The sequence below is a fragment of the Plectropomus leopardus genome, chromosome 17 (assembly GCF_008729295.1).
Source record: "Plectropomus leopardus isolate mb chromosome 17, YSFRI_Pleo_2.0, whole genome shotgun sequence".
Classification (NCBI taxonomy): domain Eukaryota; kingdom Metazoa; phylum Chordata; class Actinopteri; order Perciformes; family Serranidae; genus Plectropomus; species Plectropomus leopardus.
In genome coordinates this window covers 13,171,086-13,189,652 of record NC_056479.1, presented here as the reverse complement: position 1 = coordinate 13,189,652, position 18,567 = coordinate 13,171,086, and the positions used below count along the sequence as shown (strand labels likewise).

General features: G+C 38.8%; 1 protein-coding gene across 1 annotated transcript; it reads right to left on the bottom strand.

Annotated features, from left to right (window-relative positions):
• Positions 1-3,205: 3,205 nt before the first annotated feature.
• galr2b (galanin receptor 2b) lies at positions 3,206-14,024 on the bottom strand. Its single transcript, XM_042505774.1, has 3 exons — positions 13,929-14,024; positions 10,298-10,680; positions 3,206-3,968 (listed from the first exon to the last, which is right to left on the bottom strand). Exons 2-3 carry the CDS (start codon positions 10,669-10,671, stop codon positions 3,206-3,208), a joined length of 1,137 nt encoding a protein of 378 aa, XP_042361708.1. The 5' UTR covers positions 10,672-10,680; positions 13,929-14,024.
• Positions 14,025-18,567: the final 4,543 nt, after the last annotated feature.

Genomic DNA, 18,567 nt, shown 5'->3' with positions numbered 1-18,567 from the left:
AAGTGTCTTAAGTGTTTATGATAACATTAGCTTGAGTCACTCATTAGTTACTTCTTTGTAAGTGCTGCCTCAAATGCCTGCGGCTCTGCCCTCACCTCCCAGAGAAGCAGCGATCTCCTGGGGATTCGCTCTGCTGTGCTTGTTAATCTCATCTCTTACTCCTGCAGCAGAAAACAGCAGCTAAAAGCAGATTGAAGCAGTACGGGCTACTGTATAGTTTGACGCAAACTGATGTTTTTGTGATATTCCTGTTTTTCCAGAACAGATATAGACAACTGTCCTGATTTTTCCAAACAGAGTCACTGTATATTTGGCTTCTATACCCCCAGAATTGCATTTATTACACCTTCTAATATATAGTCTTCTACTCTATGTGTTAGCAGTGTGATCATTTAACCACGTAATGTACAACATGATGAGCCAATAAATCCAAACCCAGGAATTCCTGGAAAATGAAGAAGCACGTCAAGAAATCATTGTAACTGTCAGCATACAAAACAACATTTGCTTGGAGCAAACTATGAGATAAGAAATGTTATGTTGCAAAGCATCAGATAACCAATGATAGATTGCAACCAACACCAGGATGGCAACAAAGCCACATGGTTACGTTCAGAAAAAACACCATGGTTTGGCTCTACATTAATTTGGATGGGTCATTGGTGACATATCATACAAACTGTGTATGAGGATATGTGCAAATCTATGCACATTTTGAATTAAAAAAAAAAACTTTCAAAAACATCTCACAGCAGAAAATACTTTATTTGTTAATTGAAGTTTGTACTACATCTGGTTCTAGAACATAATGATAAATATCTATTCAAATATATATATTCAAAAAATCTACAGGTTGTCACATTCGAAAAGTCTACATGGTGAAACAGAACAAACAGATATTTTTAGAATACGCCAAAAGAAGCAAAATCACAGGAAAAAAACTGGAGGAGAATTGATCAGTGCAAAGGAGAGTGTTCTGCCTGAAAATTAGTCTTTCAAGAGGAAAATTGCATCTTACACAATCTGAGCAGAACAGTTAAAAGACAAAGGTTATTTTTTTCTTTTTACAGCTCTGAGGTAGGACACAAGCTTACAGAGAAAGAGAGAGAGAGATACTGAGGATCCGCTCTCATATTGAGAAAGAAACAATGTAAGTGACGATAATCATTTCACAGCTTTTAAATACACAAAAAAACACACACCTTTTAAAATACACACAAATCTTAAATGCTTAAGTGCACTCATTGATAAACATATACCTTTAAATATATAATATTTTACACCAAAGAGAACATGCCATGAATACAATCATTGCAAAATACAAGTAAAGCAAGAGGATGGGGTCCAGAAAGACTCCAGTGTCCCAAGAAATGTTTAAGAATGATCAAATATATTAATAAACTTTTTGCTAAATGTGTACCTTTTGACACCTGTTTCTTGAACTTCTTATACCAGAATGTATCCTAATGAAATTTCTGAGAGTTTAAATGCTGGTATGAAATTTGAATATAACTGAATATAGATTTTCTTGAAGTTGTAACATACTGTAAATGATTCAGAAATACCAGTAATATCTTGACAAGACAGAACAGCATCTGCATGCAAAATACACAAGAAATGCTTCAAATAATGTCCTGCTGCAGTGAAAAAACTACAATCTTGATAAGAGACTTTCAAAAATAGTCAAAATCAGACCAAAGATTACAGTTGCACTTGAGCTTGTGTGAGAAAAAGACCAAGTACATTCTTTTTTTGTAACAGAACATTAAAGTAACAATTGAACATTGCATTGATTATACTGTAGTGTCGTGATGGCTGGCTTGTTAACTAACCAGAAGAAACATCAGTTTTCAAAGGGATGCCCTCCCCGTGGACTTCATAAGCAGGACAATAAGCCTAAACTTTCATCAAACCCTGTTTGAAGTCAAGCAAAGAGCAAATGATACTGACTTACCTGAATTCTCCTCCTGCAGTTGCTAACTTTTGAACATCTTTGGGCCCGTTTGAAAAGTGTAACATTATGTGACACATTCTGTGCTGCTCTTAAAAAGTGCTGGAGTGATGTGGATTCTCAAATACTGACAAACTTGAATCAATACCAAAATACAGGACGTGGTTAAGGCATATGGTGGAAACAGGAAATACTGAGAATTTTTCAATTTTAGTAAATACTTTTTTGACTGAGTGCACATCTGTTAGTGGGACATTATTGGGACAAAAATAAGGAAACAAACACATTTTGAGTTGTGGACTCACCTTATACACCTGAAAGGGCTAGTGTTTAGCAAGATCTATTGGCAGAAAGGGAATATATCAAATATTTGTAAGTGTGTTTTTATGGAGTATAATCACCTGAAACTAAGAATTGTTGTGTTTTGTAAAAATGAGCCCTTTATATCAACATAGGGAATGAGTCATCTTCTATCAAGGTCACAATCGGGGGATTTAGTGTTTAATAGCAGAGAGGATTGCATATTGCCCAGCTGAAACTTCTCCCAGTTAGGGTTACTTCAATGTTGATTGTTCAGGAATATCTACAGAGGTTTATTCCTCTCCACAACTATCAGACAAATGGTGGTTTAGATCAGTAAAAACAGTAAAAAAAAAAAAAAATGGTGTTAGGGCCCAATAGCTCACCTGGAGCAGGCGCCCCATGTGCTAAGGCTGTATTCTTGCCGCAGCATTGCCTTTGCTGCATGTCATCCCCTCTCTCGCCCCCATTCACACTTAACCTGTCCTGTAGAAAATAAAGGCATTAGCACAAAAATAAACAAATAAATAAATACGTGAAACACCAAAACATGACTTATTAGAGTTTTAGAGGGGCCTATCCAGAGCCAATTTTTGGTTTATCCACTCTGGGCTACTACTGAAATTTTGCGGTGCAACATGGCGATTTCTGTGGATGAGGACCTGCTCCCTGTGTAAATATAAAAGGCTCGTTCTAAGGTAAGGAAAACATGATGACTTGTATTTTCAGATAATTATACACTAAAGAAAATGTACTTATTATATATATTTATATATATATCCATACAATGGACCTCTCAAACTATATGTGTAAGTATGTTTCATTTTGTATCATCTCCTGTTTGCCACCAAAACTGTGAAAGTCATGCTGAGAAGTTAGCACTTTTCTTTCAAACATTAGTTGCAGTGTCTAAGGCAATCTGTTCTGAGACTGTCAGCAAAGCTGAATCTGATGTCAAGTCTGCCGCTGAAAGGGCATATTGAGTGTCACTGTGGCTTCTCTTGGCTCTGCGATAGGCCTGTTAATCATCTCACATTCATTCTGTCGCATGTTCTCCTCGTTCATCTGAGACACTTCTGTGGAGCCCGCCTCAAACCCGGGCACAGTGTTGGCGACATGAACCACATGGACCTTATTTCTTCCATTTTTACTGAGGATGCAGCTGAACACTTTCTTGAAGCCTTTGCGAAAGTGCTTGGACACCAAAGCATACACGATGGGGTTGACACAAGAGTTGGCGTAAGCCATGCAGTGAGAGAGAAGCCTGAAGGCGTACGTTGTCTGATTAAAGGGAAAGTCTCCATACAGGTAGCACAGGATCACCACGTGGTACGGCAGCCAGCAGATGCAGAAAAGCACGGTGACGATGATGATCATTTTGGTGACCTTGCGTTTGGCCCTCTTAGATTCTGACATGCCGTCCAGAGGGTCAACGGCCGTCCAAAGGTACTTGATGGTTCGAGTGTATGACAGACTCACAATCAGCACGGGGATGACGTAGCCAAACAGGAAGGTGCACGTGTCCAGCACTTTCCGGTTCTGCTCCTCCCAGCCCGGGATACACACAGTGCTGTTGGCGTAATCGATCAGGTCGTAGTAGCTGAGATAAGGACCCGCAAAGACCAGAGAAAGACCCCAGATGATCACCATGGCAACAACTGCATTACACGGGGTCCGGAGCTCTCTGGAGCGCAGCGGGTATCGAATGGCCAGATACCTACAAAGAGGAAAAAATATAGCCCATATTTACAGGTGATCCAAACCACATTAACTCGGTAATTAGTGAACATGCTGGGCCAGTGTGGTACAGTGTGATAATTATAGGCTGCGAGAATGTAAACCTTCATCATTAAAGCTTCATATTTAAACTTGGGAAAGAAAAATCTGTATTTACATAACATCTTAAATATTATGACAAAAGCTTTGAAGTAGGATGGTTTAATAATTAAGCAACCAGTGACTGCTATTATTGAAATTCCTTTGAAGCCTTAAGAAAATTAAATTCATTATTTTTAATGTGAAAATGTATTGAAATTGGGAAATCAAAATCAAAATAAAAATCTTTGTGAGTTTATTCAATATTTTTGGTTTTGTTTATTATGTTTTGTTTTACTTCATCTTGGGTTTTCAGAAAATTATTGGGCCTTTTTACATCTCATAATTCAACCCAATGAAATTACATATAAATACATAAATAAATTACATATTTAAAGTTATGCTACAGAAATTTTCTAATATGTTTAAGCTATTCCAAGTCTTGTTTGCCTTTATTGTTTTTGATTTGATTTTCTATTTTATTTTCTATTTAAAAAGGATTAATTTATTGGTTTTACTAATCATGAGGTAATATTCCTGTGCTTGTTGCTAGTTTCTTGCTGATTTTGGGGTAATTTCTTCTTTTGTTGCTCATTGCCTTCTTCCCATGCTTCTGAAAGAAATTTGCTCAGGTTTAAAAAGGTTAATAAGCTTGATTCTTTAAACATTGTCAGTAATTTTGAATACCCATGGTTGGCCAACTTTTGGAACTACTTCTTCCTCTTGAAGACTTAAAGAATAAAGCTCTGAAGCTTTATTTTACATTTGTATGCTGCCACTCTGTTGTATTGTGTTAGGTCCGCCCATTCTCCAGAAGAAAATGTTGGCATTTTATGTTTCTTCACACCACAGATAACTTAGATCTGTCACTGTCATACGCATCATATCAACCTTTTGTAAATAATGCAGTTCTGACCATAAATATATGAGCTGACTTTTGGCATCAGGAGATGAAGAACCTGTGAGACACTTGGAGATGGATGATAAGCTTCAGATCACTGCAGCCTGCTATTGGAGACCCACAAAGTGGCTGTTTTTTTAGCAGGCCGTGCCTGTATATCTAGCAGTGTTTGTGCTACAAAACATGGATGATTTTTAGCAAAGTCATTGCTGTGTTTCCTGGGCAACCAAACGTGAGTATTTTTCACTCAGCCATCACTGTGTTTCCAGCAGTGTTTGTGCCACTGAACATGGATGAAGTTTTAGCAAACCATTATGACGTTTTTAGTACCAAATCCACTACCAAAAATGGGTGTGGTATCACTCCTTCAAACACTGTTGCCGTGTGGAAATGACACCAGCTGAGTGTAATAATCAATCAGGGATATTTTTAACAGCCAGTTCACCCAAGGCTGGAGAGAGCAGCTGAGGCTAATCAACAATATGGACCTAATGGATAAAGAGCAGAGCCGGAGCAGCAGGAAGAGAAACCATGGAGGCAAAAGGACCCCAAGGAAGTTAATCAAGGCTCCTAATGAAGAGTACAAAGCTTCTCTGATGTCTCTCTCACTCTGTTTCTCCAGGATGACTGGTTTCTACTCCATTTATCACAGTGGGTCTTTTAATGAGACACCACTGCTTCTCTGGCAGCAATTGTGTCAACAAACATGGGTATGAAAACCAAAACATGATATTTTCTTAAACATGTGCTTCAGCACTGTGGAAACATAAAGAGACATATAATTTCAATATATCACCCAAATTATAACACACAAATGTGTAAATATCCGTGATGTGCAGAAATGTACAACGCCAACATTTATTCTGGTGACTGACTTGGATTGGTAGCTCTATTTATCTTTTCAGTTTTAAACACAGAACTGTAAAAAATGAATTAAAGTACATAGAAGTAGTGGAGACAAAAATGTCAAATGTCACCCCTGTCAGTGCCCCACTAAAAAGCATGGATATGCCACTGCTTTACATGCTTTGATTAACAGAGATTATTCAGTGCTTCCACTCTCAGAACTAATTTATTTTGAGATACATAAAGCTGAGGCTGACTTTAATCCAGCACATGTCAGTTGTGTATCACAAATTAAATAAATGTCAGTGGTTCGCCTGACATATTAAACATTTTATTTACAGCCAGATAAGGAGAGCATTGCCTGAGTAAAAGGGACATGACATGGTTTTGTTTTGCTTCACCATTGTATGACTCCAGTAAGGATAAGGCTGCCACCTCCACACTCACACTGAGGCTTCTTTGTTGGATGATCATCATTCACATCACAGCCATTTGTGGGTTTTATTGGATAAAAAACACCTCAGGGAAATATGACAAATTTGCTGTTATGTCCACAGAGAGTTTTTTTTTTTTGGTAGGATTTTCAATAGGAGCTGATCGTGCAGGCTTCACCTGGTAAAACCATAACCACAGTGCAGAACATGACTGCGCCTTGTGCTGTGCTTTTGATGTTGCTGAGTAGGTAGGCAATAAAGAAGCAAATCCCATCACACATCATTACAAATAAAGAACCAAGTGTTTTTACGGCACAGCTCTTTCAATAATCTGACACCATGCTGCTTTTCATTCATTGTTGCTGAAGTTATTGCCTCATCGTCACCTGGTGTGTTCCTCTTTGAACATGTAAAGCAATATTTGCCATATTCAGCAAGCTGCTCTATGAGCTCATGTTCTCTGAGGGACATGGAGTATTTGAGGTATCGCAGCTTCTTTTTCCTCAAGGCAGAGGTTCTGGGTAAAGCTGCAAATCCATGTCCTCCCCAGATGCATTTACTGATTCACTTCAGCCAGTTCTCAGGAACCAGAGGCAGCAGCCTCCTTGGTCTGAAATCGTCACTGAAATAGGGCCAAAAACATCTATGTTTAACATGAGAAGAAAAAAGGCAGATACCTTGAACCTACTTGACACATATAGTGGCTGAGTGTCTTGGGCCTCACTTTGCAAAACATGAGTCTGTTAATATCTGGCACGATGCTTTGCTTTTCATGTTTTTAATGTGTGTTGCTAAATCTGAGTCCAATTAAAATGTAAGAATTAAGAAGAGCAGACTCCGAAACATCTGCTAAAAAAGAATCATTTCGTTTTCTGTGAAATGGAACAGTGGCTGAATTTCAGAGTATCCCTTCCCTCAAGATGTATGATTCTCCCAAATGTGAAACACCGATAATATTGGATTTTTGCCCAAATATCCACATGAAATTTTGTATATATTATGTATCACTGCAGCTGGAACAGATGTTATTTAAACACTGAGGTAAAAAAAAAATCTCTGTATAGATTTTTCCACATTTTTGAGGCGCTGAAAGCTTGAATAACTCTGCTTCATAATATCTTGAGCTGCTTTTGTTACATACTGAAGTGTTTGCACAAATGAATTCCCTGATTAGAAGCAGTAATGCTAAAAGGTTTTGTTTTTTTATTGAATTACTTTCACATGGGATTTTTCTCTGGCATCAAATCACAGTCAGCGTAAGATCAGCCTGTGGGCGGCTCACTGCAGCAGCAAATACTTAACAGTGTGTGCTGCTGTTCATTCAGGCTGAACTGTGATTGAATTCCTGCTGGGGATTCCTGGTTTAAAGTGTAACTGTAAGCTGCTGCCTTTTCTCTATGTGTTACACAGGAACTGAGGAATAAAAACAGCAGAAATCCATTAACATCCCTACTCGGATGTCCCTGCTCTTTTCCAGACTGTGGAGGAAGCGTCTGGCTGAAAAATCTATTGAATCCTCTAAAGTGTAAACACAGCCAATGTGAGCACAGGGTGTCTGCTGCAGAGGGCAGCTGCACACCGGCTCTGTCTTTATTGACTGAGCTGACAATGTTGCCCCACAACTATAATGAGGCTTAGATGGCTTTTCAGCCAGGGATAATGCATGATTCTCTCATAAGACGGCCAATTACAGATGCTTTGACATCTTATGGGTCTTTGACTTATTCCATTAACCTGCACCTCTGGGCTCTCACTGTTCTTGGTGCTCCTGAAGTTGTTTTCTTATCTTCAGTTGAGAAAAATAACCTTTGCAATGAAATAAATGCACTTAAAGAATTCATAGCAGGAATAGACAAAGTGTGGACTGGAATAAAATCTTCCTCACAGCCTTCCTTAACAATTTTTTTAGGCTTGATATTCTTTTATCATATATTAACAATAAATTCCTGACAAGGCCTGCATTGATGCATACATTAAATCATTATGAGTCACGCATCAGTTAAGCAGTACTCCAGTATATGTTTTGTACCCTTATCATGAGGTGCATCATTTAAAATTCCTGCTGTACTTTAATGTTTTTAACGTTGTGCATCCACTATAATCTCTTTGATTCTTTTATGACAAAACAAGAAAGTGGCATTTACAAATCTCAGTATATTTCCTCCATTTACTAATTCGTGCCCTTGAAGGTCTTCTCCCCTTTGAATTAGTAATATGTGTAATATGTGCCCTTGAATTACTGAATTTTTCATGAATCTGTTCTCTCTTGGCACTTGTTGAGAGAGAAATATACCTTCACTGCACCAGAACCTTGAGACTGTATCATATTTCTCACTGTTAAAAACACGCTGCTATCTTGTAAATATGATTTGATTTCAGAGATATTGCCAAAGCACAAATGAAATAGTTTAATAACTAACGCTATTAATCTGGAGGAATAAATTAAGCAATTTGATTGGGCAATAGATTGCTGCAGGGATGACGACGGAAGAAAGCATCGTCCTGGTTCCCTTGTCAAAAAGCCAGTGGGATTTTTCCAATGGATTTTGGAGGACAATCGGAACAAATGAACACCCCTTCATGAAATCTGAAGCGTAAATGACATCACTGTTATAAAAAGCTAACACAAAGGCTGAAGAAGAACTTCAACATGGTTGTATGATTTAACATCGGCACCACAGCAAGGCTGTAGCATTGTCTTTGGTGTAACGATGTGCTGTAGTCTCATTGAGCCACCTGTTAGCAACTGATTTTTTAAGACACCCAAAACCTTCAAAATTCACAAGTGGGGTATTTACTGACATATTTTATGTTGTAAAGAAAACATAAAAGTCGTCTTAAGCTTCTGTTAGACCTTGTTTCAGGCTTCTAACCAAAAACTCATTCAGAAAAACACTTGATTTGGAGACGAGGGAACTGGGAGTGCTAAAATGCTAACCCATTTCTGTGTTATTGGACTCATTCCTGCACCACTCCATGAAATATTTATGGAAGAAAAGAAAGCAGGTGTACAAGTGCATGAATTAGTGACCTTGAATTGCTGCCATGAGGAATTCATCACAGACATTCCCCCATGACGCTTGACACCTACCATACCGTGTATACCACTGATGGCAAATGATGAAAGCAAACCAGACAATGAATGATGATAATTGATTAATAGTTTATAGCATTCATTTAGTGAGAATGTCAACAGTCCTCTGGGCCTAGCTCTTCAAATATGAATATTTGCTGTTTTATGTCATTGTTAATTTGAGTTTTGGTTTGTTGGACAAACAAACTAATTTGGAGGTCTCACCTTGGGCTCTGAGAATTTGTGATAGTGTGACATTTTAAAAGACTAAACAATTCATTGGCTAATTACAACCCAGCCAGCATTTGCACATGGGACCCATGTGTGTAGTAAATGGGCCCTATTAAATGGGATTGTCCACAGGCTCCATTGTGGCCAAATATGCCAACTGCTAAACATGGTTGGCTTAACCCAAGTAAGCCCCAGATAAGATGCCCATTTTGGGCACATATGCACTTGGTACCCAGGCACCCCTAGAATAACCCATGTGGGGCCCACTTGGGTAAACCCTCCCATGTGGGCAATTGACATGGGGTCATTACGAAATATGTAGACAATCCCATATAATAGGGCCCATTTTTTAAGCCCATTTACTACACACATGGGCCCCACCTACAAATGTTGGCTGTGAAAAATGATTGACAGTTTAATTAATAATGAAAATAATACCCACTGTAGTTGCAGCCCTAGTAGCAACAATATTATGCAACAGGAAGCAAAAGGCTTTTTGGGAAGTGAGACCTTCAATGTGAAAAGCAGCGCTAACAACGCTAACAATCATCCTCTCTGTTCTCTCATTTGTTTACAATAATTATTTCAAGGTAATTTGAAAAGTGTTTATGGATGTTTTAAATGTCACACATGAGCCTGGGCATTAGGTGGAAATTATGTTTAAAAACAAAGCATTTGCAGTATTGTGTAATATACTGTATTGTTTAAATGTCACTTCTGGGATGGTCCGCTAATTATTAACATACCTGTCAACAGAGACGGCAGCGAGTGTAAAGCTGCTGGCGTACATGGTGAGGTTGATGAAGAAGTGCACCACTTTACACATGAAGGAGCCAAACACCCAGCCCTCCAGAGAGTATATGGTGGCTTGGAAAGGGACGCAGAAGATGATGAAGAAGAAGTCGGCCACGCTCAAGTTGAGTATAAACAGATTGGTTGTGTTGTATCCCACCTGCCCGCTCCGCAGAAGCACGGCGAGCACCAGGCTGTTGCCAATGGTGCCCAGCAGAAAGATGAGGGAGAAGACGACCGACACGATCACACTGGTGGGGTTCAGCTGGTAGCTTTCAGATACGTTTGCCTGGCCTCCTAGCTTGCTGAGATCCTCAAAGTCAGACATTTTGCAAGTCTAAATAAGGGAAGAGAGAAGATGCATGTGTCAAGCAAATGATCATACTACAGCTTTTGATCGTTTATGTCATCTGAGTGTAAATATTACATCGAACTGGTGCTCAGTATTAATAGAGTGACAAAGGATTTGATTCAAAGGGGAATTTAATGATGAGTTACTTTTTGCAACTTTTGAAATTATACCAGAAAGGTTGACAAGCCTGCATGCACCAGAAGATTTCTTTATCCAATTAATCCCAAGTCGCATCATGTCACACATATTAATGAGACAAGAATCAGAGGCTGTTTTTTAATTGGTTGGTGATGTATTGTCAGATGTGCCCAGGGAATATTTTCACAGTTTAATTACAAGTAAGTGTGCAATGCAGCTCAATTTAAATTGAGATGACACAAGATTAATTAAAATGGTCATGCTAAAGTCACACTTTACATTACATCCTTTATTTATTTCTGTTGCATATTTCACAGTCACAGACCAACACATCCTCATACAATGATTTGTATGATAGTTTAGGAATTTCCACCTCTCAGCTGTGTTACATTGCAAAGTTATATGATGAAGGGACGTAGTCTCATGTGGAAAGATCTGTGTTGTGTCAGCGCCAGAGAAACTTCATTATCTGCTTGTTTGTATTTCTTTACACCAATCACTATGGGGACTGTCGGTCTTGTCACTACGTGCCCTGCTTTCTCCTTTGCTTATACGATGGATGGTGCATTGCTTTTCATAGGTATAAGAATTGATTTGTTGGATTTGTTGGCGTCAGATATGAAGTTGAATATAGGCTTTGCAGGTAAGTGGACGGAGCCACTTACAGCCAACAATTCACCAGCTCAATTCTCCTCTCTAATCCCAAGAACTGTGCCTTAAACCAACAGCAGTTTGAGTGCTGTCATATTTTCAATTCACTCTCTGAAGAGACGAATAGTCTTTTCAGAGCAGTAATTTGATTTTTGACCGGTAATAACGCCACATCAGAGCTTGTGACGTGTTGCAGTTTCACAAAATGATGTCTCCAATGACGTCAGTATGCACTCTCAGACTGACAAGTGGTGCAAAATAGAGGCTTGAAAGTGAAGAGGCACTCTTGATGGTGAAGCTGATAAGCCACAATGAAGAGTATCCCACTCAAGCGCCATATCTCCATCTTAATTAAATCCCATCTGTCTGCCATAGAGTTTGATTCAGGATAAAATGTTTAATTACGTTAAATGAGCAGCTGAGACTGCAAAGCGTGTTTGGTTATATTCCACATTGTTCAGTGCCACAGTGTGTTGTTTATTAAGAATTAGTTTACCATTCAATTAGGCCATTACATGGTAAAATCATTTTGTAGTATGTAAGTGCAATATCTAGGAGACACGGTTGATCAATTGGATTCAACGTCAAGAGTTGACTTTCATATCTCATGTTATACTGTATTATATTTTCACACCTTTCAAAAGACTTTTCTTGGAATTTGAACTGGTAATTACTTAAAATTAACTGAGGTCGTCACTACTAGGTTCTTGCACACCTGAAACTCCATTCAGATGCTTTGTCAGTAATAATGGGCAGCTGGAAGCGGATGCACCATATCTGCTTTAAGTGCATATTAATCATTTTAATCGTCATGCTAATTTCTGCTAGTAAAAAACACTTCACTGACAACTGTATCATCTCCTATATTGAAAGCACTTCATGCTATACATCACCTTCAAATGGTGCATATAGATATGACTCTTTTGTTGTTGTTGTTGTTGTCTCTTCATGTGGAAATAAAACCCCGACTGAGGGGAAGAAAAGCAAGGCAGCTTTCTTCATATGGCACATCTCGTTACAAAGAATCCCAGCAGTAGAGAAAATGTGAATCAAAACCATATAATTTCATCCAATTTTGTTATGGTCTTCATAACCACATCACCTCAGAATTTGTGTTTTGCAATATCCTGACATAATAAGAATGAAAAATCCCACCTATTTGATAACACCATGCAATGCCAAGCTCAGGCTACAAACATCACAGATTTTTTACAAAAGCAGAAGCAAAAATGGTTTTTCAGGAAATCACCCTAAAGCAAGAACTTAACCTAATCTGAATTTAACTGAAGAGGCATAAATAAAGCTTGCTAATTATCCCTAAATGAACATAATTGCATTTTATTTGAAAGGCATGCCACATTAACAATTAACGTCCTGTGACATATCTATGGCAGCATGGAGTGTTTATTTAGATTTTATTTTGCTAGCTGTCTTGCCAAAAATGAAGAAAAAATCAATCACAGAAATGTTGTCATTTTACAATCGTAAAGTGAAACCACAGGAAATTAAAATTCTGAAAATACAGGCATACAAAATTGATATGTTGTGACAGTATTTTAAGTCATTCTCAGGCTTCCATTCCTCAAATCTCAGCAATAACCAGGCCAAAATGAATTATTAAATATTATTAAACTTTTAGCTGCCTTTGAGATTAAACTGCTGCCAGTCTATCTGCATAATCAGAATCGTGACTGAGGGCAAAATGACACTCTAAAGTGGTGGTAGTAAGAATGTATTCTTATTATTAACCTTATAAAGAAGCAAGGTTGTAGCATCGGCTGAACAATGCTGCAGAGGAATTTTCCTCACAGCTCTGTCGATGCCTGACATCAGATGTCTCTTTCATGGTATGGCTGATTCCCAGTTCTTCCCACTGGAGAAAACAATCTGGACTGATATTAAATTTCCGACCACAGTGGGATATCGGGGCTATGACTCCAGCTAGAACATGTGTGAGAGTCTCAGGGGGGATCAAACAGAGATAGACATACAGGAGCTTTATGAGGTGGTAATAGACGTGGGACCTGACAGGTTGTGGAATTTAAAGACTTTGGCAGAGCTCAGTGTGCTGTTTGTCACAGCTTGATTAGAGCTTTTGGAAATGAAACAATGACTAATGAAAACAGCTGAACCAGAGAGGAGGAGTACGAGGATGACAGCCGTAATCAGACAGTGGGAAAACATCTTTATTTTCACAGGAGTCTTCAGTGTTAAAAAATGATTTGCAGGCACAGATAAGACAACAGCCATGAGCATATTTTTCAGTTGTTAACCAAACTTTACATATCAGCCCAACAGCTTTGATATTTTGTATTCAAATTATTTAAAAGAAAAATGATCATTGTGTGTCATTAATTTGAATTTCAAATGTCCATTCCAACATTTCTATTTCACGCAAGCAGAATCAGCATGCAGATCAGGCAGATGGAGTGGGATAAACCTACCAGGCTGATGATGGGGTGGACAGTATCCAAAGCTTCCACTCAGATTAAGACTCCCAACAGACCTTCTCCGATGAGATGCTCATACTCTTCACACTGAAGCCTCTGTTCTCCCGCTGTACATCGCTATCTGCCTGTGTTGCTGGTATCCCACTCTTTCCCCTTCTTTCCTCTCCCTCCCTCTCCTCAACCCCCACCTCCCCGTTGAGGACTCCTCCTCCACATTCACTTTAATGTTCACTCTTCACTGCAGAAAACGGATTGCAGAGCGAAGGTATGGGGAGGGAGGCTGCAGCGCCTGTTCACAATCAGTGCATAATCAGGAGCTTCCCTGACTGATCCCTGCACGACAACCCAAATCGGCTTGTCTTCAAATGAGGCAGTTGACCTTTGCATTTGCATGAATTCTTTACCATGGCTTCTTATGTAGTGAGTGATGTCAGCTGAGAAAGAGCATAATTCAATTCAGGAGGAACACCAGAATAATAACTGCTGTTTGGGGTTTAATTTGTGGACAATATATTGGTGGCATTCCCACTCACGTTTTCTTACATAAACCCCAACTAACTTCAGAGAATCGTTTCAAGAATCATTTCAGGAATCTGATGCATGTATTAAAACTAAGTTTGATATTTAAATGCGAGATGTCAACATTAAAGGGGAGCTATCGTGCTTTTCCTTACTTTCTGTCTATAATGTTACAGTGTTGTATGTTCATATGAAATGTGGCCAAAATCTGAAATAATGATGTAAGTGTATATAAAGCCAAATCCTGTGAGTAAAACACTCAGGCTTCAGACCATTGTTTAATTTCCATGTTGTTTTTTTTCTACTTTCAAGTCAAGCTGACGTGAAGTCGTGACAGATTTCTGTGGTCATCTGCTCCAGGCACACTACTGCAGGCATTTACAGTATGTAAAATACTCTGCTATGTGTATCTACTGCTAATGTCACAAAAACATTTCATCTTTGTTGACAATGTTTTTAATTTAGCCCTGATTTTGGATCATGTTGAGGTGGATGGGTTCAACAAACCAACTTTTGTGCAGGAGTCTGGAGTTCGTGTTCTGTGTGGATGTGGACGTGCGTTTTTTTTCTACACCTTACCTTACCTGTGCCTCTTTTGCCTAAACCTAACCATTGTGACAGTCCATGCTGTTGTATGAACATAGGGACCATGCTGCTGTTACATCACCGTAACAGCATGCAATAGCGTAAACAGCTGACACACAAGGATACCTTAAACATCATAGGTTGACGCTGACTGAACATCACCAAGTTTTGAGTGAGAATTTGTTGAACACACTGAGGCACCCTGTAGCGGCAGTATGAGATGCACAGAGCAGCAGCACTTTTTGACACTCCGAGCAACTGCCGTAGTATATAGGGCAAGAAAGTCTGCATAGAGCAGGCAGGAAGATGGATCGGTTAAAAAGAAAAACTTCACCTGGGTGACCATTGACCTGTCCCTTAGCATCCAAAACTGACGCTGATGGGGTTAGCACCAAAGTAAAAGTATGAGCCTGAAAAAAAGCCGTTAATAGGTCCCCTTTAATACTTACTCTACATGACTATTGGTCCAGGGATGTCAGTGCTTATAGCTTTAGGTGGTTTAGATACTCTTAAATGCATAAAAGTCTCTCTTTGCTTGGTGATTTTACAAGCTTCATGCACATTCATTACTTTTTTTATCAGAAATATCATGATCATAAAAGACCCAACATATACTCGTAAATATTTCTGTAGACGTCACAACACTGGAATCATAAGGTTCTGGGCAGTTTTGAGATATTGAGCTTCAAAGTTGTTTAATTCTAACCAGCAGAAATGATAGGAAACTTTTTGCTTTCTAAATAAAAAGTCCAAAAATGTTAAGAAGTTGCCACAGAATTAGAATATATGAATCACTCAATTTTGACAACTGTTAGATAGAATCTTATTATTCTAAGATGATGATGAGCCAAAAAAGTGATGTAAATCCCCCAAACAGCGTACTGTCTAAAACAAGCATGTGCAGTATGAACGGAATTTTCTCCTTCAAAGAATTACTCATAGTGTCCTGTTTTAAACCATTATTGAAACAGCATCCTCTGAAAAGCGGGTTATTTTTATATGGACCCCAGGGAGAATAACTGCCCAGATACATCAGCCAGTGAGGTTTCTGATAAACAAACAACCAACCAACCAACCAAAATCCGCAGAATGAAAATCACAGCAAGTCAGAGCTAAATGAAAAGGTTAAAAGACTCAGTAAATGGTCAGGTTGACTTTTTGTCAATTCAAAAGCAAGCATGGGACAAGAATGATTCAGACAGCAACAGAGAATAGGGAAGCAGGATCAATCGATACTAATTTTGTGCCATGAATCATGAAGTCATCATAACATGAAAACAATATAAGTAAAAAAAAAAAAGACTTGATTTTTGTAGGTTTATGAAACAAATGCATGAAATAGTGGGTGTATTTGTTAATCTAAAGCAGTACAATGCAAATTTTTTTTAATCTTTATTCATTTAACTCCTCCTGACACTTTGTAGATTAAGCTTTATTTGTATTTTTTTTCAATTGATGTATTGAGAATTTAATGCCTATGTGCCACACGCTGTCTACTGCTCTTTTTTACCCAATCATTGATTCTCCAGCCGCCCACCGACCCATCACACTGTTTGACACAATGCCAGCCAACGGTTTCTTCCACCTCTAATAAGGGATCCATATGTAGAGAAGGAGAGAAGGGGCCAAGTTCTTGTTATTGCGAGACTCTAACTCAACTCAACTTAAACCACTGTCTTTCACCTCATTTATTTTACTCACTGGTTCAGTTGCAAACACAGATGAGTCATTCAAGCTCTCGAGCATCATCGTCATCTCCAGCACGCTTCAGTGTGAGTAAACTGCCAAATCAACATGATTCAGCGTGGGCTGGTCTCCCTGAAGTGGCTGAGCTGGCTCGGGATCCTGAATCCTGATTCAAGTTACAATCAGATGCAACCTCACAACCTTCAGTCTGACAGGCTGCTGCCTCCTCCAAACACAAGCTCTGACATGCTGTCTGCGCTGCTGTCAGCCATCATCCATCAACAACACCGGGTCAGACAAAGCAGCAGGACGGAGCATCATGTCCACAATGAGAAACAACCTGTGGAAGACAAAAACATGATTTTTCATCCATTACTTTTCATTAGTATGATTTATATGGCTGTCATACTGTCATTTGTTATTGCTGTTTTTTCAGTGTTTTTGCCCTAGTTTTACAATAGTTAACAGTAGCATGGCAATTTTAAATTTCTTCTTACCTTTTAAGCACACAAACAAAATTATTAACGACTAAATTTCATTGGATGCATCTTCTCCACAGTACTTATATTTACTATTGAATTACAAAGTCACCAGGCTAATTGCAATTGAGACAAAATCCATCTGTCCGCTGATTCCTTATGTAACAGGACCACCCCTTTTCAAAAAGGAGGGAGGGATTTGGCCAATGTAAACAGCTCGTTTCGGACAATGATAGATCCTGGCCCCACTGTAAGGCAAATTAACATTCAGAAATACCTCCGGGTGTTGTTTCATGTGAGCGTTTCCATAGCAACTGCAGATAGATCACTTTGAAAAGGAGTGGCAAAAACACAGGATTGATTTCCGCCCAGAACACAAGGAAGAGCATGACATTTTACAGAGTGGTCTACATAGAATTGCAGGGAATTGGTGAATTATTAAAAAGGAGCTTCAGGCCAACAGCACCAATAATATTTTTCTGCCAACTTCAAACCTCAAAGATTTCTTTGTAAAATTCAACACAATGATTGGTATAACGAGTAGTATTCTTTTATTGTTTGGAAATGTTAATAAAACTGATCAATCCAAATTCACCTAATGGGTAAAGATTCTTGGGTGGATGTAGGGGAAATACACTTGCATTTCACTCACCAATAAAAACATGAAAATAGTAGAGGACTTTTGTTTTGACAAATTTAAGATAACTACACTACAAAAAATGCAGAAAGGGTACAAACTGGTGGATAGTAATCACCAGAATTCAGAAAATTAACTGTTTGATGCTCAAGATTTCCTGGCGGAGGATGTCCAGGCCCCCCTTTCATATGTGTTGCCCCAAATGTTCAAACAAAACCTAAGCCCTTGAATTCAGGCATAAGACGACACTTTTGTTTGTCTCCACTTATTAAAGTCTGGGTAAAGTGAGGTCAGTGGTTTCTTTCTAAACACATTAGAAATGTTAGAAAATACTTGTTGAAAACGTGTGGAAATTTGAAAACCGGGTACTGTGTAGCACTGAATTGTAGAGTTGTACTATTTTTCACCATTTCAGTGCTCAGGATTTATTGGAAAGGTCTGAAATTATTGCTTGATTATGCACTGGAGCCATCCTAAACATAGTTCCTCCCCCAGTAAAAATGAAGAACGAGCCACAGTGAAGCAACAGTCTCTCGTTAGCAGCTAACTCAGTAACACAAAGCACACACATCCCCCAAGACGATGAGGGAGCTGATGCGCAGCTAAAGACTGTCATTTCAGATTAACCAGACAGTTCCAAAATTGTAAAATAGCGCTGTTTTGTGGTGTAAGTGCACAACACCAAAAGGCATCTTTCACATACACATAAAAAGCAGCTGGACGGTGT